The sequence below is a fragment of the Eleginops maclovinus genome, chromosome 3 (assembly GCF_036324505.1).
Source record: "Eleginops maclovinus isolate JMC-PN-2008 ecotype Puerto Natales chromosome 3, JC_Emac_rtc_rv5, whole genome shotgun sequence".
NCBI lineage: Eukaryota > Metazoa > Chordata > Actinopteri > Perciformes > Eleginopidae > Eleginops > Eleginops maclovinus.
The window spans coordinates 13,214,980-13,242,867 of record NC_086351.1 but is presented as its reverse complement, the minus strand read 5'-3'; the positions used below and the strand labels follow the sequence as shown (position 1 = coordinate 13,242,867).

Below are 27,888 nucleotides of genomic sequence, written 5' to 3'. Positions count from 1 at the left end.
GCTTTGTGTTGAACTTGCTCATACAAAAGGCATTCATCGTAGAACAAGCAGGGAGAACAGTCACTGATGTCATTGGATTTTGAGGTCCAGACGCTGGGAGAGATTCAAACATTTTTTACATTTCCAAACACAGAGATTAAAGGCTTATATACAGGCTTTTATCTTATAAACAAGAGGTCCAAGCAAAACATTTTAGCGCTTTGTGTGTTCAATGATCCTAAAGTGACCACTGAGAAAACCACCATACAACACATAAAAATAGATCTGAATGGATCACAACAACGTCTGACATATTCACTGAAAGATGAGACTTCACTTTAAACAACTTTAACCACAACAATGATGCAAACATGGCTGGTTTTCCTCACAACTTCAGGACACATCACTTATGGTTTACACCAATAGAGATTTTCACTCCTCTTTTTAATCCAGACTAAGCAAAAGCAGACAATGTATCTTTTACCCTCACCACAATGAACGACTGGGTAGCTGTTATTGCACATTTAATTAGTTCTAAATGTTTTATTTTCCCCAAAGATTTTTGACAATTCGTTGTTGAATTTAAGAACATTCTCACACATTTCTTCAGTTCAATGAATGCTAAAACCTTTCATGTTTTGCATTTGGAAGACACTTGACTACCATGTATATTTCTGACAATCCTCAGATAGAGCCATCCCAACTGCCTGACATGCCTAAACCAGTTAAGTAGGCTCTTAGTTCAACGTTCACACGGGGCATTGAGGCCTTTATGTCTTTTTTCTCCATCTACTGTATGGCTCTTTTCTTCTGTTTAAAAAAACATAACAAAGATTGTCCAATCTTCTCCTGCTACGGCTACTCTGAGTGGACCCCTTCAGAGCCATGGTTGTGCTTCAAGAGGAGATTCTCCTGGTGATTGGGCTCTCTATTTCCCATCACCCAACATTGTCTGAAGTGGCTGAAGTGGAGGTGAGGGGATTGAGTATTTGAGCTTCAGTTGCAGCCTTAAGCAAAAGCCAAGTAGGGACGCTGTGGTTACTTTGGTCATTTTGATTGCTTGAAACAGGTGAATATATAGAATACATTACTTGTTGTGAGGTTGACCTTGAAAAGGGCATGATTTTTCATAAAAGGCCCGACAATATAAATATTACTTATCCCATTTCTGCCATGGACTTGAGCTTACATCAGCTCTAACAATAACAATTAGATGCTTCTTGGCCTTGAACATGTTTGAAGCTGATAAAAAGTAACAGATACGTGATGATCTAATATTTACAATGGATCACAAAATGGTCTACAATATCCATAATCATCCCGCAGCTGTGTGTCATGCCTCCCCTTTGGTAGGCTACCCTGTTTTGAACCAGAACACGAGCAGATGGCTCTCAAATCATTAACACATCACCACAAAACGCCACATACTTTCTACCTTTGCCAAATGGCTGATGATGAATGTGCCTGAAGTTTCTTTTGGCCCACAGCCAGTCTCCACAACGCAATATGAAATGAGAGGCCACAGGTGTTCAAGAGCTAACAGAGTGAAGTCATACAAAGATTAAAAGGAGAACATGTTGCTGTTTACTTGATCAAATAGAAAAATAAAACTGCAATGTTCCTCTGGCTACATTACTACATGAGGCTAGGGCTTGGGACGCTGGCGAGTCAGAGGGGGATGCGGAATGAGGTGGTAAAACACTGGGATTCAAGTTCTCCCCTTATTTCTTTTTTATTACTTAAAATAGCAATGATAGCATGATAGCTACCACAATTTAGTAAGTCTCTCCACAAAAAAACAATGATTGGAAAAAAGTCTCTCCACTAGTTTCAAGAGTGAGACCAGTGTCCAATTTACCCACTGTATGAACAAATCTATGCAAAAATGACATGTCAATCTTTATTTTTCCAGCTGATGTCAGCTTAGTGACTAAATCAATCAGAGCACATGAATGTGACAAAAAAAATCCAATAAAACCTCCTTTAAAGGCAAAAGAGCCATGGTAAATGCTTCAAAGCTAGCCAGCTGTGGCAACACTACTTGATCCAAGGTGAGAGAAGAAAAAACAACGCTGTTTCATAGAACATTGGATGAGTGACAGTTTCTCTAACGACAAACAGTGGAAATATAAAGTGTTTTAGTTCTCTTAAGCATTTTTTATATTCTCCTGATGGATGCACAGAAGGGAGAGAGACATTTTCTTACAAAGACATCGACATCAAAGCTGAAGGAAAGAAAAGGAGCCTGCATGACATGTGAGGGAGGATGTGAGATGCATTCCATGGCACACTAGGATTCGGCTACATGCCAGGAGGGTGCTGAGTTAAAGGTTAAGGTTTTTTCTAGTCACTACTGGCACTCAAATAAAACATATAGTATAACCACAGAGTCAAATATGACAAAGATGAATAAAGGTGTGTCTGAGCTCTGGTAAAAATTAAAGAAAGAAGATAGTGTTTGCATGTTTAGGAATATGACATAGAGGCCAATTTAGAAGAGCATGACCAGCATAAAAATGTAGAAATTACACAGATTTAAGTGATTTGTGATTGGCTACCAAAATGAATAGCCTCAATCTAAGAGCGAAACCATTAGCCAGAAAATCAAATAAGAAGGGGTTTTGTGCTGGAAAAAAAGGTACTTCATCAAATATGTTTCTCAGTTTGCTCCTCTTCGTCCTCCCCCCGTTAAGAATACACATTGGCAAACATCAGCTGTGCGGATTCACCTCAAACCTCAGATCTAACATAGACCACTGTCTCTGTAAATAAACAATAAACGATTATCTGCAGACATCCCAAAAATGTTGGTTAGAGCAAAAACAACCAGATTCCATTCAAATGTTCCTTCCTTCAAGCAGTCAGCTGTTTAAGGTCTATGGCTGCTGAGGTTACACACCTGTCCACTTCAACAAGGGCTGCTCCAGTCTCGCAGCAGCGGTAAACCCCTGAGTGGTCTGCTTCACATGGCATCCAATCTCAGCGGTGCCACTTTGAAAAACTATATTTTGTTATGAGCAGACTGTAAAACGTAGGTTAAAGCAATTCTGAGCCAATAGTTAGATTTTTCTGACAGGAGTTTGGCTAGCTGTCAGAAGTAAATGTAGAAGAATAAAAGTGGCATAATATCATTATTTACTGCTCTGAATTTCAATAATGGAGGTATGGGACCCGTAGTTAATATACATCTTTGTCCCATAGCCAGGCTGCACGCTCACACTTCTCCCTGTATCCTTACACAGCGAGAAATAAATACTCCCCTCTTCGACGAAAACGTAGACAGCTCTCGTCTTTTTTGGATGGGTGAGGAGCAGCGCTGAGGGGCCTCACAACTGGAACCAGATGGCTTCTTAATATGTGCATGCCTTTGCACGAGTTTGTGCATGTGAACGTGAGCATATGAGTGTGCTTATACAAATTAATGTCATAGTGATCCACAACCTTGTACAGCACGTGAAGCAAATCGGCAAAAGAGCCAACAATTAGCTCTAATCCTACCTGCAACAATGGAAAACATTGCAATGTGGCTGTACAGGCACAGGGACTAAATGAGGGAAACATTGTCCTTTATTGTTGTCCATAAATGAAGAATTACCTTAACTACATTGTTATCTCGCTGCATGTGGTTGTTGGGCTCACAGCCAGAAAGAATATACAAAAACTGAGTGATGGAAAGTGTGAGGGGAGTGATACCACCAAACCTTCCACTGATCTACATTTGACATCAGTTGTGATAACTTTTTGGGCTGTTTGCTGCCTCAGATTTCTCTCTTTTGCACAATGTTGTTTAGGTTGGCCCCATTGGGTGACTCTAAGTCCATGATCCCATTTTGGGGTCTCTTTAGGGGAAGTAGAAAAGGCCATTTGAGCTTCCTCTGTGTCTCATGGGTGCGATGTGATATGCATGTTGTTAATTATTCCCTGCCTGCTTTGCACTCTACAGTCACAAAAAACACGACTAGATATTTAATTTGATCCGAAGGTGCGTTGCGAAAGAGTTATAATACAGAAATTTAAAACCATAAGAATGTCACAGAAATCTATTAATGGATATGGACATTTCCCTAGACTTAATTTTACCTTATTCAGAGAACTGAACGCGCTCATTTCAAGCAGATTTTTTTGAGTAGGCAGGTTCACTACTGGAATTGTTGTTTTTACGTGTATACGCAGAACAGCAGATGGCTTCATGTAGATCTGGCAGAATGTGTGGAAAAGACAGACACTGTGTTTTGGAGCACCATGATAACCCGCAGGTGATCTTATCTTCTCAAGTCAAAGTGCTGACATCCTACACACACATACAGTGGGCCCACACATCATAATAATAACACTCAAATTTAATAAACAAACACTAAAAAGCCCTAAATTAACAGTGTATGTATCTTCCATGCAACTATGTTGTTAGCAGCCAACAAAACATTCTCCAACACGGTTTATCGTAGCATTTACTGGTCATTGACTTCTATCTTATAACCACAACGTTTTTAGTTGTCAACCTGAAGATCAAAAATACCAATTTTACAAAATTATAGTACAAAAAAAAGTCAACAGCGGTCACGATGAATCATGTGCTGGGCCCGGATTAAAAGAGTTAGCAAAAGACAAGGCAGATAATCCACTAAGAATGTGTCACCTCTTATTACAGCTGTCACTCCTCAGCTGACATCAATGTGTTGACAGATGAACCTGCTCCTAAAGGGCAATATCAACAAAGTATAGCTTTCAAATGCATTATTTTTACATGTGTGAACAATTACTGCGATATATAATCAAAAAAGTAAGTTTGATCCACCCATTGATCTATGATCCACATCCATATAATATGATTTGTATGACTGTGGGAGATCAAGATGACTTTTAGCGGATCAAGGAGAAATTTCTGGATTGCAGTTCATAGATTTACAACCTCAAATGTTAGCCTAGTATTGCATGAGTATAATTAATTGCAAGGGCAGCAGCTTCTGACTGAACATCTGTATGAACTCAGGAAAATCTTGTTTGGAGTCTTTACTTTGCAAAGCTGCTGTTGATTACTAAACATATGTACCATTTGTTATTTCTTAACTTGGTTTCGTCAGTTGATCATCCAGCAGTCCACACTATGGTCTCTTTCCTGGTCTTTAAATTCTCCATATCATCACATCACGGCAATTCGTGCAGCCTCAGAAACAAAATGGCACATAAAAAGAGGACCTACTCTACTGTACTAGCAGACAACACTAAAATAAGCACAGGATTGCTTTAATCAGAGCCTTGCTACCACATCTACCGACAACAATAACAGCCCAACAATTTAAACAGGCTGTGGCAAATGCTAACACGCAGAGAGGGATGAGCGGAGTTTATTTTTTGAATCCCAGGCTGGTCGAACAAATATAAACAAAGATCAAACCGTTACCACTACTGGTCATCCATTCAAAAGTACTTTTCTTTTCCTTCCCTGAAAAGAACTGAAGTGCATGTATAACATGGATGCAGACAAATAAACAAAAGAGCTTCCTCCTAATGAGGCTACATTACACAGAACTCCAAGAGATAAACATTAGTATTGTGGCTGATCTGCACTTTCAGTACACACACAGCATGGACTGCTTCACTGTGTGACTAAAACAAATCACTGCATGACAGAGGATGTGGGTGAAAAACAGTTTAATAAAAGATTAGCTTTGGGTTAGCACTTTCCTTCCTCCACTGACTCTGATGCTAAGAGAACGCCTGGTCCATGCTGGGCCATATGTATGTGAGCGCTAATGACTATGATTAGAGAAGCCTGGATTAGGGTTTACTGTGGTTCATGACACAGACACACACACACACACACTCAACACACAAACTAAAAGCTAGCCCTCTGATTAAAATTTGGAGAAACCCCCAAAAACCAGATAACATAAACCAAGTTATGTACGTCTCAATTAAAACGTAGAATACATGCATTGGGTTTTCCACATAATAATTCTACATGACACAGGTTACATACAAGACTGCAACCAACTCATCACTCTTGTTAATGGAGCGGGGAAAACCTAAATAACCTGACAACATGGGGATGCTATTTTGGCACCCAATTAAAAAAGGGAGGATTAATTTAAATGTGATTTTAAACAATACCATCCAACCATCCCCAAAGTTTCTTTTGACCTAAAGAAAGAGTGGTGCTATTATTTCAAGCTTGTCAGCCTCAAACAAAATGAGTATTTCTAAAGGGTTTCAAACATCTTAAAATCTTATTAAAGAAAGACAAAAGAGTATGGCCAGCAACAACAACAGAAAATAGCTGACAATAGAGGGGAATTACTTAGGGGACATTTTAGCACTTATTAACTGACAGCAGGGTTATGCGCAATCCTTTAATACAGAGGAAGTGCACAGCCTAAAGAATACCATGCCATTTGTCTTTGGAAGACTAACAAATTATCTCCTGTTTGGAGCTTGAAAATCACCCAGTAATTCTGCACTCAGGGGCTTCGAGTTAAGCCTCTAGTCAGATAAAATTAGGATCAAAAGCCTGGACAAGTTAACAGTAACAGTGACCACCTTGCTTAGAGGAAATAAATCAGTTAGCAACACGGCCAGTCACTGAGGGAGACTAGAGAAGGGCAACAGGTGGCTGTCAACTTAGAGAGAAAGAGGGTCATCATCCACTTAGAGAAGAGCAGCAAGTCTGTCTGCCGCTCCCCAGGCTCCTCTAAGCTAAGCCCTGCACCAGCAGGAGGAAACAATAAGGTGAAGCCAGTTCAGAGTGGTGTGTGGACAAGGTTCAGCCAAATATTCACAAGTACAGCTTAAGCCCTGTTACATCAAGCAAAGACTGGAAATGTGTTATGGGTATCCGGTGTAATAAAACAAGGTAGCATCTCCCTGCAATATTATTAACAATAGGAATCAAGCAACGATTGGAAAGCCTGCCAATTAAAATATATGATGGTTTATTGTATCAATTACATAATTATAGTGCCAAGAGTCTCAAAGTAAAGGCTTCTTAGAAATCAACATGTGCAAACTAGACCTCATCAAGAACAAGTGAAAGCTGTCATTCTCATTTCTCCTACGTCTTACCAAGGATTTAATAAGCTGTCAGCTGACAGAACCATCTCAGTAAATGATCCGCGGGAGTTTCCAAAGCTTCCCTTTGCACATCATGCATCAGCAGGTAGCATAAATAACCAGCAATGACTATCAGAGATAGTTCTCAAATCAAAGGGACTTCATTCAAGTGAGAAGTGTCTGGGCCTTTGGTTTTCTTATACTGCAATACAAAAAATACGGCCAAATTCAAAAACTGACAATTTACTGCCTAATAGCTTTTCCAGGCATTGCGTTATTTTTACACTGGAAGCCCGTAGAGGAGGCACTGTGTGTCTTCATATTAGAATGTGTGCTTCTCGACATTCTTCCACTAAGCATAGTGCTCTATGCTATCAAATCCTACAAGTCACCGGAAATGTATTGTACAAGGGCTTGTGTATTAATTTCTAACATTACGCATACATTAAAGAGGGTGGAAAAACCATTAACACCTATGTAATAGTTAAATCTCAACGGAAAGATGTGGGAAACAGAAATTAAGCCAACATTTCACAGAGTACATTGTAGTTTGTAAAAATGTAGGCAGTTATCATCCTCAGTTTAATGAAAAACCCAACCTCTGACAATCTTATTGTATGTGTGTATGTGTCCGCAAGAATGCTACGTGCATGTGTTGCATATGTTTTCACTCAGCTCTTGCTAGTTCGCTTACATTACTCAAAGACACTAGGAGGCCCAATAAAACAAAGTGACAGAACACAGTAACTCCAAAAACCTTAAATGTTTTCAGGCACCACTCCGTGCCAGTGGTTTGTTTCTCGGAGTGTTGTTGTAATGATGTTAATTCTCGCTCAAATTAAGATCCTCGGCCAAAACTGCCACTGTGCAAGTTAAACAAGAACCTCAATAAAATAATCTGCTGGTAATAGAGGTAATTAAAGCTCATACCTTACTGGTGATATATACGAGAAAGACAAATTGGCCATCAATAAGTGAGAGGTGACAAATGTACATCTTATTACCCACCTATGCAAGCGTGAACTCTGACGGACAGCTGTGTTCGAAGAATGACACTGTGTTTCTTGCCCCTCCTGTAAAGAAAAAAAGACAAATGGAAAGTTAGAAAAACGTTAGTTGGCCATGTCTTATCATTTTCATTTGTGTCTGTGCATGTGTTTGTGTGTTCGTCTGCTTTTATCTGTATGTGAACTGTGTTTGCGTGTGTGCTGGTACATCTCAATCAAGATAGAAAACTGTCCCTCTGAATCTAAGGCAGCCATCAATATGCCAGAGCTCAGGCAAGTGCTGACATGAAAATACAGCAGAATCGCTACTGTGCAGAGGTGCAAAATGATGACAAAATATAGCGTTCTGTTTCATCAATTTAAACCCCTTAAATATTTGCAGCTTTTACACAACAGGGAACAGGTCGTGGAACTGACAGGGAAAAGGTCTCCATAGGTGAAAATGAAGGATGGGAGCATCTGAGAGGTCAGCTCAGCCCCCTGTGTTAATGGAGATATGGCAAGACCCTATGACTATCCAGTCAACTGCTTACAATGTCTGAAAGACAATCCAAAACAAAGACGACAACAATGCACCCCCTTTCTATTCAGTCATAAAAGTGAATGTGAGAACAGTGTAGTTCGTAGTCATACAAAGAATCATTTGGATACCTAGAAGCCTGGACTCTAGTTTTTGCACAAAGTTGAATGTTGAATTTGCATTTTTAAAGGATAATGCTGACAATATGTCTTTGTTTATCTTAGTTTACCAAAACCACCAATGCATTAATCCATCCCTCACTATTTTACTACTTCCCTACCCTGTCAGTAACAGACAGCCTCTAGCCCATTCAATGCTCCAAAATGTAAATCTGTAAAAATGTTTCACAGACATACTATAATCTTTAAAAAGGCTCACTTGGGTAACAGCTGTGGGGATTGTTTTAGCTGTGGATTATAATAAATACCAGCTGTTTTAGTGGGCTAGTGAAATGGAAATTGACTCAAAATAAACTACATTGCTCAAATAATATATTAAAATAAAACACTGATGTGTTTTAATCATTTTTTGAGAATAATGAAAAGTACAGTATAGCAGGCTTTGGCTGCATTGTCAATCCTTGATAGTTGGATTGTTGACAACAAGAGAAATACAGAATATTATCATCCTTAAAGTGTATCTGTTTGCACTCAGCCATGATTTAACATGACTGCCTGTGTTTGCATTCTAAATCTAAACATAACTAAAACCCTACAAGAAAATAATCTTGTGTCATCTTAAATAATTTGAAATGAAAAGGCATTCAAAATAAGGTATTTCTATCCCATATTTAGAATTTTGTTGGTGAGGGCTGCCATTTTGTTTACATTTTGAAACTGAGATTGTGCCTTTAACCTCCTGACTAGACAAGAGCACAGCAGGTAGAGTTGCGCAACAACCCCCCTCCTAATTCAGCTCCCTGACAAATAGGCTTTTATGCCGCGTGCACAAAGGCTGTGTGATTGTTCCGCCTGGCGCAGTGCCAGCAACAGACTGTTGCTCTTAGTGACAATCAGGCAGCAGTAGACCTGAGACAGAAAAAAAACATCAGCACAGAAGGCAGCTCATACTGGTGTCTCACTATAAACCAGCAGCAGCTTTACTGCTCCTGACAGACAGTCTGACATCTTTTCTGGGAGACTGCTGCACTGAGATGCACACAAGCAGATTACATGACCGGGGAAATCTGAATATACTCATTACTTATTAAACGTAATATCCAGCAACAAGCAGAGGTGACACAGAATCAACATCTGTCAACATGGACCTGCGCCTGCGAGATGAGACGGCAAACAGGAACTTAATCCTCTGTGATGCTGTTGAGGCAAATGGGTAACCAGGTCCATTTTGTCACGAAAGTCTGCTTTCTCTCCGCTTGGCTGGAAAAGTATCCCTATGCTCAACCAAGACCTGAGGCTACACAGGCCAACATGCTCATTATCAAATTAAACCAACGTGCATGGAATACAAGTGAGGTTGCAGCCCCCCCTCACCAATTATACAGGAAAATTGGACATTCCTACATAACGTGCTGCAGGCCTGTCAAGGGTGGAGCTTAAAATAATTGTGACTATAAAGAATATCAGCTGAATAACACATTTGTTAAATGTTCGGATACACTGTAATACCTATTGAAGTCCCTACTCTCTCTGCGCCAGAATGGTGTCTTCAAGTGCTGGTACTGTATATTAAACTTAAGCCAAGCAATAAATAAAATCTGATGCATCGTATGCACAATCATGCTTCGTAAATACCTTTGTTACTGCTATTTGAACATACATTTTATGACTTAATAATGTCATAAAACTAATGAACTTGTCGATTACCCAAAACAATTACTTCTTACTTCCTGCCCATTACCCAGAGCAATGGATCTAAATTAGATGGCTTTATAAAAGATTAAATGAAAACATGTGGCCATTTTTATTCATTCGGCACATGAAAAGAAGCCGAGCACTATAAATCTTTTTACTTAATAGCACAAATGTGTTATTCATCATTACTGCGAATATTGCAAACAGGAATGCAGCTGTGGTAACGTAACAACTATACCTGCCAATTAGATATCACATATTATTTTCTTCTCTATTCGTCTCCGTTCTCCCATTACTGCTCTATTATAGTGCCCCCTCATAAAGCTCAGTCTTAATCCTAATACCCAACTGGATCAGTGGATACCTGCCAGCTTTATCTAAGGGAGCATTACAGGCACTGTTTATTAACTGAAAGACTGTACCCACAGAAGGTGAACACTCACACACTTCTAACAATGCAGTATACAGCAAAGCCAGCATACCTCTCCGCAAAGACCAATTAATGCCAGACAAAAAGGCCCCATGGAGGTCTACTGACGCAGCACTTCTTGGTGAACACCCCTGCTTGAGAGACTCCTGCATCAGTAGAGGGACCAGCAGTGCCTGTATTGAACCGGGGGGAGGTAGGGAGACTGTACAATCAGCCCAAGAGAGAGGCTGCTTCACTGACCATTGACCAAGTCTCAAAACCACACGCACACACAACCCCATGCACACTAAACAATCCCAAAGCTGTTCTAGTCTGTTAATAATACCCGTAAACTGCCCTCCAAACACAGAAGGGGCAACTGGTGTTTTATTTCCTCCTTTTAAGCTGTTCTGTGTTTGACAATTGCTCTGGTTCTTTTCAAATGTGCTTTTATATTCCCACCAAAATGAAAATCTTGTGTGCTGCGAGCGTCTACCAAACAATGTCCAAGTGGGGCAGGACCAAATGAGAAGAAGGAAAATTGAGCAGTCCTAAGAGAGATGAAAGGAGAGGATCGGATGGTTGAAGCAAGAACAGTTGGGTTTTAACATGCTTCTAACTGGTTGTCGAACACATCAAGAACACTCAATAAAAAAGAAAAAGCATATTCAGCATAAAACTGTTGGCTTTCAGCTGTGCTTTGAATGTAACAGGACATTGAAATGTTAAAAAAGTGTCATCTACACATTTCACATGCTGAATCAATTATGCAGTCAATAACAGCACTTCATGTTATCTTCTCAAGACGCGCCAGGGTTTTTCCTTGAGGACTTACAACTTTAAAAATCATCTGCCAATCAATGTCAAATATTTGAGCAAAAAGTCATAAGGCAAACTCAAAACTCTCCAAATACAGTTCAATTTTCAGTTTTCAAACATCAGACCCTGAGTAAGTGCTTCAACAGGATCTCACTCTTCAATCCATGTAATCCAGAAAAACTTTCAAGGACTATAAATGTCTTAAAGCACATGTCAGGCCATCTGATCCTAACTATGTCCCCCATACTCCATCTGGGCTCAGGGTTACAGATGCAGGAAATTGTGTGTACTGTACAGGGTTATTCAATCTATCACAGCTAGGAAACTAAATGATACACTGACTACTTTAAATTGTGCAGATGTGCCTGAGCGCATGTCTGTTCTATATGGTCAGTTAAAACTAAGTGAGACTGTATCAGAGATGCGACAGGGGATTTATGAGTCACAATCGCCTATAGCTGAGCTACAAACATGGTGTGGAAGTGATTATGGCCCTTAAGCTCCCGTGACATGGATATCTCCTGGCTCTGCAGCGCTCTGTCAGAGGATCATACTTTAATCTGTTTGTAAAGACACTAGGTATGACACAGGCACCTCAGGAATGTAACCTGCCATTAATATCAATTACAGTACAGATGGATCCAATGGCCAATGATCAGGGAGGTTCAGGAACTCAAGCGATATAAAGCACTATTTCCTTTGCAAAGGTAGGTGGCTGGGCTTGAAGCAATTATAATTAAAGCATCATTCTGCTTGTTTACGGGAGTGTTATTCTGACATCACGTTGTAAAACTCAGCAAGAAATTCAGGTAAAATGAAACTCTTTTAAGTAGGTTAGATGTTTTGGAAATGGAGACTGCTGTTGACAGATCTGCAGTAAAGTCAAAAATACAATGGAAAAACAAAAGGTGAACTGGCTCATCAGACCTTTTTATTAGCTCAATAATCATCAAATCAACAACAGCGAGCAGTAGGGGATGTAATCCTGGGCATATCACCACCATAAAAAGCCAGAGAGCATAACTGCCCTATTTATACAAAATAATTGGCTAACCACCTTCACCCCCAGCCTCCTCAGACAACACTGTGTGGGTTTAATGACACACATCCATACCAGTCATTGCCAGCTGGCACGACACAAGCCCTGGCAGGCTCGCTCTTCGACGAGAGAAGAAGTGGACCACTTTAACCTCACAGCTCTCTATAGCCTTCCATAAGCTCCTAACAATTTCAGATGGAGCTGGGAGAGGACGGCACTTTCAACGTCCAATAGAAACACCAAGCTACAGCGCAGCTTATGAATTCCAAGTTAGACAAATAAATCCATACATGTTTGTGGTCCCACCGACCAGGAACTCCGATGCCAACCTTTGGTTTGTGATCATCTAAAGTGGGCTGCACTTAAATGATATATCAACATACTCCAAAGTACATTAAAAAACATATGGAGTCAATAAAGTAACTGGCCAAAGAACTTGTATGAAACAGAAATGAAACTCACACAATTTTAATCCATGTCTACGAGTAGTGTCAAGACTAAGCCTCATTTAACTCCATAAAACAGGAAAACAATGCAGCTAAATTAGAAGCTGAGAGTTATTTGGTGATGGGTGCACAATGAGAGCTCTGAGGTAACTTTCAACAGAGATGAGGGCAATTACTCAAGGATGTGTCTACACCTCATAAGTGGTTTGGATGACATCACTGCTTCACTGGGCCAGGGAGGCCAGGTATTTCAAGGGATATGAATGGATGAATGCCATGGAAACTCTGAGACATTTAGTCTGCAACAAAAAAAGGGTACTAATACCCCCACTGAACTGATAAAACATATACAGGGCTAATTTTCATACACCCAACTAAGATCAGAACAAATACTTTACTTCATATATGACATATCCTGAGCCAATGAGGTGGTTGAGATATTAGGGACTGATTTACAGATGAATAAGTGAAGCTAATAATACTGACATTCAATTCAAACTTATTTTCCTCAAGAGTCTCATAGTGTTTAAAGCTTTTTGAAACTGAGAGTCCCTCAGGTGAGGTATGTAAAGTGTGTTCCCTCTGCTCCTCAACAGTCCCAAACATCTCCTGAGAGCAGACTCCGAGCAGCAGAGCTCAATCAGCTGAGGCCCGGAAAAAAGGGATTATTTCGCTAATTCATACTGGAACGAAATGGGTATCATTATGATTCAAATCACTGTAATAGAATCAAATCAGGCAAAAGAATACAGCAAGCAGGATACTAATATAAATCCCCATAGCCCCCATTTTTTCCCTCTTATCTCTCCCACATTTGTTATGTGTCTCCCTCTCAAAAAACAGTAATCACATTGTACTGATTATGTCTGACTGCTGAGGCAAAGACTTATTTTGGCTGTTTAAAAAGACATATTGTTTTAATCAAAAACATCAGTTACTCTTGAATAATACTTTTTTTCTGCGTCATAACAACTCATTGGACCACCACAACCTGAACATTTTCCCGACAATCAGAGTTTGGCAAGTCAATCACATTATCAACCTGCTAGGCGATGCCAGTCCCTCTTGTGTTTTCAATCTGAGCCGCTCGGGCACAGATCCCAAATGCACCTTTTGAAGTGCAAACAATATATGACCGACTTTAGTGAAGTATTGCAGAGTGTTTTTTTATTTCAGCACATTGTGTACATGCAATCTTTTGCTTTTGAAGATTGATGATAGTGAAGGGAAAGCTAATAGAGTGACAGAGACAGCAGTGATTACTATCTTACCCTCCTTCTTCCTGAAATCCCTCCATTTCATCTCTCTGCTCTGCCAGCGTAGACTCCAGGTCCAGGTAGCTTCCATTATGGGACAGCTGAAGGGCACAGTCATCAGGCTAGATGGGAAGGAGACAAAATTAAACATTGATTTGTCCTCAATCCTCCAAAGGGTCATCTCATTTACACTTTATACATGAAAGGAATGCTAAATATTAAGAAAGAAGAGATTAAGTTGAATTTATGGACAGTTGAGGCCAGGAGCCAATGTCCTGCTCTACAAAATACTGCTTCACTCTGATCAGATTACAACAAACACATTAGCAAAGTAGGGTAAAAAAAAGGTTGATTTGTAGACTCACGAACCATGACCATGTATGATATCAAAATGATGCACAGTCAACCTTTCCAAAGCTGTGAAGAATGTTAATGGGTTTTTTTTATGGCATAAAGCCCTGAAGAGGTTTGCTTTTCTGATTGTGTGATACAGGAGATTGCCTGTGCAAAATGTCTATATTGAAAATATACTTTCATAATCAAATGCATATCTATCATGATGTGTTTACACTTTTACTCTTTGATTCAAAACTTCAGTAGCAACAATGATACTGCTCACGTCAAGAAAGAATTTTTTTTTTTGCAGACGTATGCAAACCATAACTTTAGTATGTGTAAATGGAAAAATGCACAGCATATTTGAGGTTTATGTCTAGTCTGCAGTGGACCATAGAAAGCTATTTTATCAGCTCCTGTCGGCGCTCTGCAATGACAAGCAAGGCAAGGGTGGAGAGAAGTCATGTGGATTTGGAGCAGTTTGGCAGACTGTTATCTGTCTGCTGTCCCTGTCTGATAAACTATCATCACACAAGATGATTTTACTGAGGAGGTATGATTTGTCTGGTCCTGAAGGGTTGTCAACAGCTGACGGTGGTCAAGGAGATGAGGAATGAGTCTGAGTCTGTTCACTTGTCTGGATGACCTCCAAATTCAACATGTAAACCTATTTATATTCTGATGCGGCTCCACACGGTGAAGCAGGACGTGAAAACAATAATTTTTACGGTAAGGCAAACTTGGACTTAAGTGAAGAAAAGGGACATTTTCTGTTTCATCAACAGCCAGGGTCTCTAAAACAACATCATACTGTACAGTCCACTAATATACTGAAGTCAATACATTTGTCTTCTCTTGTTAGCCCACATTTAAGGATTTGTAACCTAGCAAAGGCTATGATACAAATGACTATTTACCCATCCCAAATAGGCAGTCTGCTAGAGTATTTTCTCCTAAAAGAAGAGCAGCACATGTAAATATTATGCAACATGTGAAACCATGTGTTTTTTAAGTTAGACTGGTTATTGCCAGGTCTGATGCAGTTCAATTTCCTCCCACATATGACAGTAACTTAATTGAACGTGAAGGAAAAAAGCTGGGAAAGACATTATGGGTCGAATGGCTTTGATCTGTTAAGCCACTCTGTTTGTATTACTGCACTACAGTACTCAAGGACTGTGTCATATTTGAGAAGTGAAACAAAACATGTGGTTGGTAAGGATAACTCTCACTTTTTTTCCAAATCTCTGACTCTGAGCTGTCTTGTTTGCCTTCCATAAATGGTAAAGCAAAAGAGTATTGGTAATATAAGAGTTGGGGATATCAAAGTGCAGAGCAACTTTATATTGAGGGACCAGACATGAGGCGAAGTACAAGGCTGTTGCAGTGCACATAGAACAAAACCTTCAGCCCTCAGTAAATCCAATCATGTATGAGACAGTGATAAGCCTTAGTTAGGTCGTTGTTGATGTTCATACAGTAAGGCGGGATGAGAGATATTAAGGGACACATACAGTAGATCGAGAAAAAAGGGAGACAGGCAGACAAACAAAGATTTACTGTACACATGAAGAGGAGTGAGGAAAGTGCTTCTCCAGATTACAGGACAGATTCAGGACGGACAGGAAAGCCAGGCACAAGGGCCAAAGTTGGGCCCAGTACTTTTATGCCTATGAACTGATATGCCTTTCATAATAACAGCTGTGACAGTAATATGAAATGTAGCATGAAGGAGAAGACACAGTACATCATTTACGTTGAGTCATCATTTTTTCCAAATCAGTGTTAGAAAGGATATATTGGACAAGTGATTTCGGTGTTGATTTAATCATCTAAAGCCATTTTCAAAGAGTTTTAAGATTTTCCCTACGAGGGATTATCCATCACTGCTTATACTAACTATCCACTTTCTTCTTTCTTTTCCACTTAAAATACAGAGAAATAAATACAATGGGTACAAATGCTGTCACTTTACGAGCCAAAATGGATCATTAATATCAACATTTATTGTTAAGAGTATTTTAGTACATTCTCTTTTTACATTTACTGGTGCTTTAAATTATACTTTAAGTGCAGTTGAAGTTTGTGGATAGGATACAAGGGCAAAAAAATGTTTGTTCTCTTTCAGCTTCACGCTCTGTATCTCAACCTGAAATAGACAAAACATTGGGCTGAATTTGCAGCCGTAACCAGTAATTAGCTGTGGAACTGAAAAATGCTTTTCCCCACACAAGGTTTGGACTCCCAGACCAAAAGCAGAAAAGTCAAAGCGAACTATGAAAGTCGGCCATTAATCCATCCCCATTGGTACATCAAACTCATCCATGTTTTCACATATCGATCTTGTAAACGGTGTCACGTTTTCATTATATAATCAACCTGGATTACTGAGTCTTGCCATGTTTAACCACGCAAGGTTGATGCACATAAATGACCCTTAATCCAGGAACAGAGCTAACGCATTATTAGTAGCAGACGCTTTCTTAGCTGTCCCCCGCCCAGGACTTGAACCCATGGTGGCCTGTGATGGCCAAGTCCAGAGAAGTAACCACAAGTGCTCCGCTCACACACTGAGGTCTGGCCTCTCCCTAGAACCACCATACCGTGGTCCACTGACCAGGGAGGCAGTTAAAGCAGAAAGGGCTAAAAATAAACACCATGCAATTTCCAATTTAAAACTGCTATCTCACTCCAAACTTCCTTGGAATGAGATAGCATACACTATTAAACTCTTTTGAATAGTGTAACAAATGCAAACCCTGTGTTAGACTTACACATGTCATCTGTAAACTGCACTGTGCTCTAAATCAAACAAGAGGAATTAGAGCAAGCCACTTCAAAAGCCAAACATTTGTTTAATAAAGGTGAGGATGGTATTTTCTGAGAAGGCAAGTGATTTAAGACACATTCAAACCCATGTGATACATGAAAGAGAAACCACAACAGAAATCTTACATTTCTGTCAAGCATACAGAGGATGAGCCTTTCCATGGATGTTGCATTCTTCTGAAAGGAGCCCTTTTACTGAGACAACCATCCAAACTGCAGTGACCATCAAACCCTCAGCTCTGCATAACAATGTGTAAAAGAATTCAAAGGAGCTCTGACAGGCATGAAGGAGGAACCTGTATTTTAGCATTTAACATAACTTCTCATTATGGAAGTCTGTAATTTCTTAAGGGAAAAAAATGTGACCAAAAAATTGAAATTGGTAAAGTGAGAGTCCATTCTCAAAGCCACATTTTCCCTGCCTTGAATATTGCTCTGCAATCAGATGCCAGGCCTCAAGGCCACCAAGCCACAAACTACAAAACAGTGAGAAAAAAAAGCATGTGAAGGACTATTGATCTATTGATTTATGAGGACATTACTAGGAGATTTGGAATAGCTCCCACAAATTCTGAATAGTGTGCTCAAATGTCATTTAACAAGGACATTGCATTATTCATCACAGAAAAGACAGGCCAAGTCAGGTGATGACTCGTCATGTTTTTCATCCACAGTAGCTATGTAAAACTTGTTTATAGGCAATATGCTAAAGAAATACATGGTATTGATGAACGTTGGTGTCTTTGAGTGTTTGATTTTCTATTAAAACCCTCAGTGGTTGTACTGCAATAACACCCCATACATTAAATACTTCATTATAATATGATTATATGGCATTTTCCAAAAGACAACAGGGTGAAAACTGACTTTAAAGGTTGTCTGCTCTCCTGACAAGCTCATAGCTAAACAACAAAAATGTATAGTTTGAACCCTTGCTATAAAATATAATCCTTGCTCATGATGGGATTTGATGTTAAAACCTCACAAACAGTTACTCGTCATAGATGTTCGATTTTGAACAGCTGCATGGCCACGGTGCCATCCCATGTACAAGCCACAAACCAATCAAACACACGTATACACACACAATATAAACAACAACCACACACACATGAACAGATCACCACTCTGAGACTGCAGAATGAAACTGACAGGAACAGCCTACAGACAGCGTATGCAAGCTGTTTTGACTCCCTCTGCACCATGTGTTAGCAGCGTGCTATTTATACCAGACTGACCTGCACCATAGAGACGGAGCTCAAAGACAACAGACTTGCTGTCAGAGAAATCTAAAGGGTCATGCCAAAGCCAGTTTTTCACTTATTTTTGAGGGTTTTAATTAGACCTCACCACCCAATGTAGCAACACAGTGTCATCCACCTGAGTGTTATTTTTTATGAAAACCTCAAGGGCTGCTCCTTCGAGTTACTGCTTACCACAAATGCCCATGTGACCAAATCTTACGAACCAGGCGCTGCTATAGGCCTACCACTGGTACTCCCTATCTGTGTAGTTTGCGGTCCAGCTGGCCTACTGCTTAACTGAGACCAGTCATCTGTGCAAAGTACATCAGCTCTTTGTTTGTGTTTTTAATTCTGCCTGCTTCCCGCTCTTCTCTCAAACAGTGGAAAGCGTTCCCGTCCCATCCAGCTGGTCAGACTGAGTGGGCTGCAGAATGAGAGCCAGGCTTGTGGTGATCCACAGCATCCTGAGGCTCTCGTTACTTATCTTATCAGCTTTTCTCAAACAAGATGGAGTATCATTGATCCGACAGAAGAAAGTCCCTAAATTATTTTCTATTCACGTGACTTCCTAACAAGACAAATACCCAATGAAAGATTGGACCTTTGATGCTATGGGCACTTTGCTTTGTTTAAATATGAAGGTCAGAAGATGAGGCCTTCAGAAAATATGTTTTGGATGCACTTATTGCACATTATTTGTCACTGACTGTCTTAAGGAAACGTAAACAAGGCAATTTACACTTTACCAAAGAGGAATGGCCAGTTATTGTTGGCTGCTTAAAACTGGCTGTGCAGTTGTGGATTTTAGGAAGGCCAACTTTTGCAACCAAAACAATGTGTACGGTTTCACCCCTCAACAGTTAGGACTAAATTAAGACAGACGTTATGTCGCTGACCAACCACAACAATGTAGAGGTACTACAAAAGGAATTTGGCTTTTCACTAAGGAAATAAAACAATATGCTCTCAGTAAGATGTCAACTAACAGAACTATTGTCTTTCAATACACATGGTTTCAAAGTTGTGATGGGATCTATTACAATGTAGTTAGGGAATTACCCTCTTCCATCCCTCAACAACAGACCAACTGGGTATTTGAACCCCTCCCTCACTAATTTATGCGGTGTAGTGACAATAGGAGAAGTGGTTTCCTACATCAAGCATGTCTATTAATGGTTACACAAATACAAAGTTGGCATCTTCTCCGCGAAATACTTTCAAAGAAAATTGCAGATCATAGTTAGCCAAGAAGAACACTATGCCAAGTTGATTGAAAGCTACAAGTAAACAAACAGTCATTGATTTTAGATTTTAGAAACGTTTCATGTTTCCTGATTGTTTGTTTATTTTTACCATCGCAAAATAACTGGAAGTAAACTTTAAAGTATATCAGCTACTCTAGATAATGGGTAGTCAGAGAAACAGGTCAAACTGAGTGGATTAGTGTTGTGGTTGAGGTAAACATTAACAGATTACTGCTCTTCAGCCAAACAGTGTGTCTATTCATAGTTCCATCATCATCTAAAGTCACAACATACACCATAATGTCAAACTATAGGTCCATCTTACTGACACTGTGCATGCAGTAACTGAATGCATGTTGTTGCTTCATTAGCATCCCATAACAGCAAGCTGCTTAAAGTCGCAGGCTCTATGATGATTTATTATGTTTGTTTGGTAACCCCATCAACCATGTTCAAGCTAATTATTAATTTAGCATTTTGCAGGTGAACACTGTTCATTACGCTTATTTAAAAACACATTAACAAAAACATAAGTGCATACCTTGTGTGGGGCTTTAAGCAGTCTGTGGATTCCAGCAATCTGATTTATCAGAGGAATATCTTCCCTGAAAGTGAAAAGTGGTGGCCTGGTGGGCTCGGGGAAATTGGTGCTGTTAAATGGATCAGTATCATCTAAGAACTGCACCCTGCATATAAACGCAGCCATGCTGCATCCATGCAAGGCGATTTTAGATAATTAAAACAGTGGATGCGACACCACAGCCTCTGACAGAAAGGCAGCCCCCCGGGCAGCGAACTACCGGCAGGTCTTCTGCAGTAGCACAGTCCTGCACCCCTCTGTTATCCTTGGACCTTCTCCATTCGCAGCGCAGAGGACTCAGGACGGTGAACGCAACACTCCAGTACAGTAGTAAAGATCCAGGGTACCTCGTTAAGATATACGGTTAGTCGGTGTGGAAGTGAGCAGGGTGGCAGTATCCAAGGGCACAGCGGGCGTTAAAGGTGCTGAGGCAGAATGCGGTCGGACTGCCACACTTGGACTGTGAGAGCGATGGGAAGCGGCTCCCTCCTCAAGCATAAACTGCTGCCAGGGGACACAGCAGCCAGACTTCTGCCGGCCGACTCAGCTCATATTACAGGCGCAACGGCGGCCTCCAGTGGCGAATATAAGAATCACATAAAAACTAACCGAAGCTGGCAGCGACTCAAGCATGCAGCGCCCGGCAGTGCAATCATTTAAAGCTATAGACCATATTAACAAAATATTGTAGCCTAGCTACTGTATCTTGATGCTATGGTCTAAAACAGATATGCAGAACTATTGCAAATAAAAGAAACAACATGACCAGAACACACACCCTCCCTAATATAACATTAATAAAAGGCAGTGGTGGGAAGAAACATTGACTCAAGTAATCCACCTTTACTGAACAAGCTAGAATTATGAAGTCATTGTAGGCTAACTTTGGTATTGAATATGGTAGTTACTTTACATTTCTCAAATACAGAGGGAAGGTATTGTACTTTGAAAACTTGTGTTTGATCACTTAACTTTACATACCCAAAATACTATGCAACGAACTAATGAACTATGATGCATTATTATACATTTAACGTCCAGTTCAAAAGCAATAACAATGATCTCAACATTAGCAGCTGAAACAATAAAACGCTGAAAAGATTAATGCATTCAGAACTATAGTTCCAACAATATACAGTGTATAACATTTTTCTGAAACTAACTATTCATTTTCTTATTCATTTTCCTTTTATGTATTTGTCATTTAACTAATTTTAAAAAAAATGTAATTCTTTTTTTTTTTCGCACGTCAAGTATATGAATAATTATTCCAGAACTGTAATTAGCTACTTAAACAACTTATAGTTTTTTATAAATACTGGAAAGTACAATCGTTTACAATTGAAATATGAATATTAGTGAAGACATACGATTTTGGTTTGCTTGTAAATAGATCACTACAGCTACATTACTGTAATGTTTTCAATCATTCTTTAACTCTACACCATACAATACAATAAAATGTCTGTGTATTGACCGTTCCTTACTAGATAAGACACTAGTTAACGGTCAGGTGTGTTCTTACTCAGCTTACACCTCAAAGGCTGTACACCTTGATCTGATGCTCAATGACCCCACAGTCTAGTCAATCTATTACAGAGGTCCAGTATGTATAGTAGGATCTCACGGTGTCAGCTACAAATTAAATTCCAACGCTGCACAGTGCACTTTTGTATCGCCTCGCAGTGTTTGCCAGATCATGAAGTTAAAACTCCCCAATCCTGGCCTGGAGGACAGGATATTGTCCCATGAGCAGCTGGACGAACTGGAGGAGAAAGAGGCTGGGGACAGACCCAAATGGGACAACAAGACTCAATACATGTTAACCTGTGTCGGCTTCTGTGTGGGACTCGGAAATGTCTGGCGCTTCCCCTACCTGTGTCAGAGTCATGGAGGAGGCAAGTAATGCATTCATGATTTTCCTATTACATATTTGATTACTTTTTAAAACACTGTTTATATAGTAGAAAATGAATAAACCTCAATATGTGCAATCCAGATTTACTGGTACAGTAAAGTATTGTTATGAATCCATGTATCTACAGTGACAGTTTGTTTACAGAAATGATTGCATTTGAGTTTTAAAATTAGAAACACAGTATTTGTCTGCCTCTACTGTACATTGTAGATTACCTGTTTCTTAATCAGATAGAAGAAAGGTTGGATTTATTTATAATACCCAAAAGATGTGTCACATCCAACAATAAAGTTAACGCTACATTTCTATGTGCTTTCACTGCACGAGAAAACGCATATTATTGTAACATTTGGTAGCCGGTCACAGTTTATTTTGCTTTTATTATATTTTTATGATCATGTTTCGTATTTGTCAAGTATTTTTCATGTGTAATTGCACTGTTTGTTGTGATATCATTTTTGTAAATTGGTTTTGCTTCAATTTTGCGATGATGCAAATCAAGCATGTGAGCTTAATTAAAATACTTGTTACGCCCTGTAGGAGAACATCTTTTGGACTCTATCCTTCATTTATGTGGATAAAAGAAAAATGATACAGTACATATAGTATCTAACATGCAACAATTGTGAATAGCTGGGTAATAAGAGATAACACCCTTTTCAAAGTTGTGTAGTTAATGAGCATTATAACAAGGCCACTGATCACAAATAAGATATAAATATAAAACAGGAGTAGAAGCAGCTTCACCAGAGAGCAGAAAATGGATTGAAACCTATCTGTTCAGATAAGAAATGGTATACCTACTCACTGACAGAAAATCCTTGTAAAGATCTTACTGCATAGCCTTAGATGGACTGAACATTGCATTATTAACCTAACAGCATTCACTGTTGGACTTTATCACCGCCCATGTTCACGTGCATCTGGAATGATTAACATGAAGATGTAGAAGTTATTTGTAAAAACCAAATTATTGTCACCATGACACAATCAAGACTCCCTTTTTTTTTTTCTTCCAGGTGCATTTATGATACCATTTCTGATCCTGCTGGTTCTTGAAGGAATACCTCTCCTGCACCTTGAGTTTGCCATAGGACAACGTTTAAGAAGAGGCGGTTTGGGAGCATGGGCTACAATTCATCCCTATTTGACTGGCATCGGTAAGAAATGTTTTGTATAATGATTGCTACAACTAGTGGAAAAGTGCTTTAATAGAAATCTTTTTAAAACCTTCATTGGCAGGTATTGCATCCATGTGTGTATCTCTGACGATCAGTCTCTACTACAACACCATCATTGCTTGGATCCTGTGGTATTTCTTCAACTCATTTCAAGAGCCTCTGCCTTGGAGTCAATGTCCCATGAATGCAAATTTAACAGGTAAGGCTACAACTAGTACTCTAATTAAAAACTCTTGATTTTTCGGAGAGTGACACACACTTCGTTGAATTCTTTCAGGGATTGTCTCAGAGTGTGCGAGGAGCTCCCCTGTGGATTATTTCTGGTACAGGGAGACCCTGAACACATCCCCAAAGATTGAAGACGATGGTGGTCTGCAGTGGTGGATACTGCTATGTCACATTTGTGCATGGTCTGTGCTCTATATCTGCATCATTCGTGGAATCGAGACCACTGGGAAGGTACAGCACACTTCTAACTACAATTAGAAAAAATATGCCAGCTAAAAAGTTATGTAGTGAATACTTATTTTCCCCAGGCTGTGTATGTGACTTCCACCCTTCCCTATGTGGTGCTGACAATATTCCTGATCAGAGGGTTGACCCTGAAGGGCTCTTTGAATGGAATTAAGTTTCTCTTCACGCCAGATGTAAGTAACCATTCATTTAAAAGTTCATTTGAGCTATAACACTGGGTGTATCGCAGATAACAAAACCATCAAATGCCAAACTATTTGAATATGTTAGAATACCATTTGGCATAATTTTATGCTGAGATATTTTTATCCAGGTTTAATTATGTTATGTTATATTATATTAAAAGATCGGTTTGGGGCTGCTGCACAATTTACCGTATATCTTGTACATATAGTGACTTGCTATTTTAGTCCTCTGAACAGGCCCCAGTCATTTCAACATCATTAAAGGTACCATATAGTCGATGCACAGAAATAACCAGTTGATTAATAATTGTCTACTTCACATTATTCTTCCAGTTAGCAGAGCTGGCAAAGCCATCAACATGGCTCGATGCGGGGGCTCAAGTTTTCTATTCCTTCTCTCTGGCTTTTGGTGGTCTTATTTCCTTCTCAAGCTACAACTCAGTGCAGTAAGTTATTTTACTCTAAACTGTTTTCACTCACTTCATATAAACTTACATGTAATTGCACTGTACTCCAAATCAAAATAAAAAAGCATTTTTCCTCTAGTAACAACTGTGAACAGGATGCCGTGATCATCTCTATAATAAATGGTGTCACCTCCGTCTATGCTGCAACTGTCATCTACACCATTATCGGCTTCAGAGCGACAGAGAGATTTGATAATTGTCTTTCGGGGTACATTTTTCATTCTTTTTTCAAGTGAAACAGTTAAGCATCTCATATTGGCTGTTATTCAGCAATACATTGACTTTTCCAACCTTTTCAACCTAACAAATTTGGGTTTCAGAAACATCCTAGCATTACTAAATGTGTTTGAGCTTCCTGACGGCTACATCACTGACAGCAACTACGATCAGATATTTCAGCGCTTTAATGAAACAAACCCTGAGATTATTCAACAGCTACACCTTCAAACCTGCAACTTGAGAACTTTTCTCAGTGAGGTAAGTCTATTTATGCACCAGGACAGCAGCTTACTTGTTATAGGAAAGTCATTTTTTAAAATATTCCTTCCATGCTTTGCTGTAACTGTGCTGTGTTTGGACCTAGGGAGTTGAAGGAACTGGTTTAGCCTTCATTGTGTTCACTGAGGCTATCACCAAGATGCCCCTTTCCCCGCTGTGGGCCGTCCTTTTCTTCATCATGCTCTTCTGTCTCGGCCTGTCTTCTATGTTTGGTAACATTGAGGGAGTTGTGGTGCCACTGCAAGACCTCAAGGTTTTCCCTAAGTCATGGCCAAAAGAGGCTATCACCGGTAACTCTCACATCTATTCTCATTTTATACCTAATAGGAATTGATTGTATATTTGATCAACTCTTTGCTCTCCTTTAGGTGTCACCTGCATGTTCTGTTGTCTGGTGGGTCTGATATTTCTCCAAGGCTCAGGGAACTATTGGCTTTCACTATTTGACACCTATGGAGGATCCATCCCTCTGCTGGTTGTTGCTTTCTGCGAGATGTTCTCAGTGGTGTACATATATGGAATAGACAGGTGATATTAAAATAGTAATATAGTAAATGTTTCTGTTTATGTCTTTAAAACAATTTGTCTGATGATGCTATTCTTCATTTCTGGTGTTGTTTTTATAATGTGGTGTTCTTAATACACTTAGTTTGTGGAGGGCTATTGTAGGCAAACTGCTGTAGTAACAAACACTGATGTTGACAATTCAGATATAAAGAAAATGATTTCATAGTTTCACAAGCATCCCTTCCTATTACTGTTGTTCTGTTAACACACTGTTAACGATGCAGTATGTGTGTCACTTTCCTCCTAGGTTCAATGATGATATTGAGTTCATGATTGGTCACAAACCCAACTTCTTCTGGCAGGCATCATGGAGAGTCATCAGCCCGTTAATTATGCTCTTCATCTTGGTCTTCTACTTCATCACTAAAGTTTCAGAGAAGATCCTTTACAAGGCTTGGGATCCAGAATCGGTAAATATGAATTTATTTTGGGATGATCTTGTAAGAATGATTTATATTGATCTTATATTCATTTATCATTGAAAACTCAAAATATAGCACTTTCTCTGCAGGATAATTTCCCTACACTGGAGAAAAGCTCTATCCATCCTGGATCTACGTGATCATCTTTATATTGGCAGGGATACCTACTATTGCTGTGCCTTTAGTTGGTGTCTGGAAATGTATAATGACAAAGAAGCGCGATAAGTTACGTCTTGATAATATCACTGAACAAATTCAAATAAACGATGAGATGAAAAAAAATCCAGCTTAACATTCTAGTAAAAATCTACAATTGTCTCTTTCTCAAGAACAAATAATCGACTGTGGTCATGGTTATCGATGCAATTTTTAAAAAAATGCAAAAGCTTTTCGGTACAGAACTCCCTGTTTCTTCAGCTACCTGTGACATCAAGTAAAGCTCTAATTTCTTAGCTGTGAATCAGGTAACTAAAGGACTCAAATAAACACTTACATAACACTTTGTCACCACAGAAGCTTATTGGCTTATAGAGTTTATTTGTCAAATATTGATCTGACTTTCGGCATGGGCTTACTTTCAGAACACCTTTTACATGAAGAGATTGTCATTCTAAAGCCACCGTAAACTTTGGTCGCAAACATTATCATTGAGCGGTGTTAAACCAAACCTGAATACTACCATCTTCATAAAAGCAAAGTTTTTCATGGCTTTTATAATGGGGAGCATCATATCGCACAGTCCATTTGTTTGTGATATTGTGGCTATTATCATGTTTGCTTTTAGAAAGATGGAATGCACCTTTAGGGAGAATATGTGAGGTAAAATGATGGGACCCTCGCATCATTAACTTTGCCTGAAGCTCTATTTCATAGAGAAACTGTATTTCTGGTATTCAATAGGACCAGGTGGGCCCTGCTTCCTATAACTTTGTGAGAGGCTCTAAAATTAATTGCTTAACGCATTTATATTTTGTAAGAAATTGACCAAGGGAAAATCTAATGAAGTAAGTTCTTCGTTTAAGCCCTTAAAAGACTTCCAACCCAGGTCCCCGACGTGAGTTCTGACTTTGGTGGGGTTAACTTTGATTAAAAACAGCTACCGTCTATGATGTGATTAACTATTTGATTAAGAATGGGAGGAGGTATTATCCCAAAAGGAATCTTTGAGCCATGCAATGAAATCTGTCCAGCTGGGGTCACCATTGTGTTGTGTTTGAGATGTGAAGTAAATAATAATTAAATCAGCTGCTTCTTGTTATTTAAATGCTTTGTCATGTGTTAAATACATGCTTTGAGTTTACTTTCACATTACATTTGATTATAATGGATGTGACTGATTGTAGTCTGTATGAATATGAAATACAACATCATTCAGTACAAGACATTTGAATACTGCTTTTGGTGATTACCATTTGATAAGAAACTGCATCCACACTACATACTTTTTAACTTGTGTCAGTGATAATGTGGTAATAACCATTGACTGAAGCAATGGAACATTTGTAAAACTGTAAAATAATAAATGTAATGTAAAATGTAGCATGTTATGAATTAAAAGGAATATTCACTTGCACAGTTTTCTCTCTGGGTTCCTCATTTATGCTGCA

At 39.3% G+C, this 27,888-nt stretch overlaps 2 protein-coding genes across 2 annotated transcripts in view; one reads left to right on the top strand and one right to left on the bottom strand.

The window, feature by feature from the left end:
* fhod3b (formin homology 2 domain containing 3b) overlaps positions 1-21,020 on the bottom strand; it is a 78,230-nt gene extending 57,210 nt beyond the window's left edge. Inside the window, exons 1-3 of the mRNA XM_063879465.1 lie at positions 20,531-21,020; positions 14,352-14,458; positions 8,035-8,099 (exon numbers count right to left, since the gene is read on the bottom strand). Coding sequence (XP_063735535.1) covers positions 8,035-8,099; positions 14,352-14,458; positions 20,531-20,695 — 337 coding nt within the window. The 5' untranslated portion in view covers positions 20,696-21,020. The remainder of the gene's footprint in view (positions 1-8,034; positions 8,100-14,351; positions 14,459-20,530) is intronic.
* Positions 21,021-22,236: 1,216 nt separating this feature from the next.
* slc6a19b (solute carrier family 6 member 19b) lies at positions 22,237-27,851 on the top strand. The gene is given in 13 exon segments (XM_063878230.1): positions 22,237-22,467; positions 23,507-23,647; positions 23,730-23,867; positions 23,946-24,127; positions 24,205-24,315; positions 24,661-24,773; positions 24,874-25,002; positions 25,115-25,271; positions 25,378-25,582; positions 25,661-25,820; positions 26,107-26,269; positions 26,371-26,395; positions 26,398-27,851. Coding segments are annotated over 13 exon segments (1,899 nt in total). The 5' UTR covers positions 22,237-22,268; the 3' UTR covers positions 26,574-27,851.
* Positions 27,852-27,888: the final 37 nt, after the last annotated feature.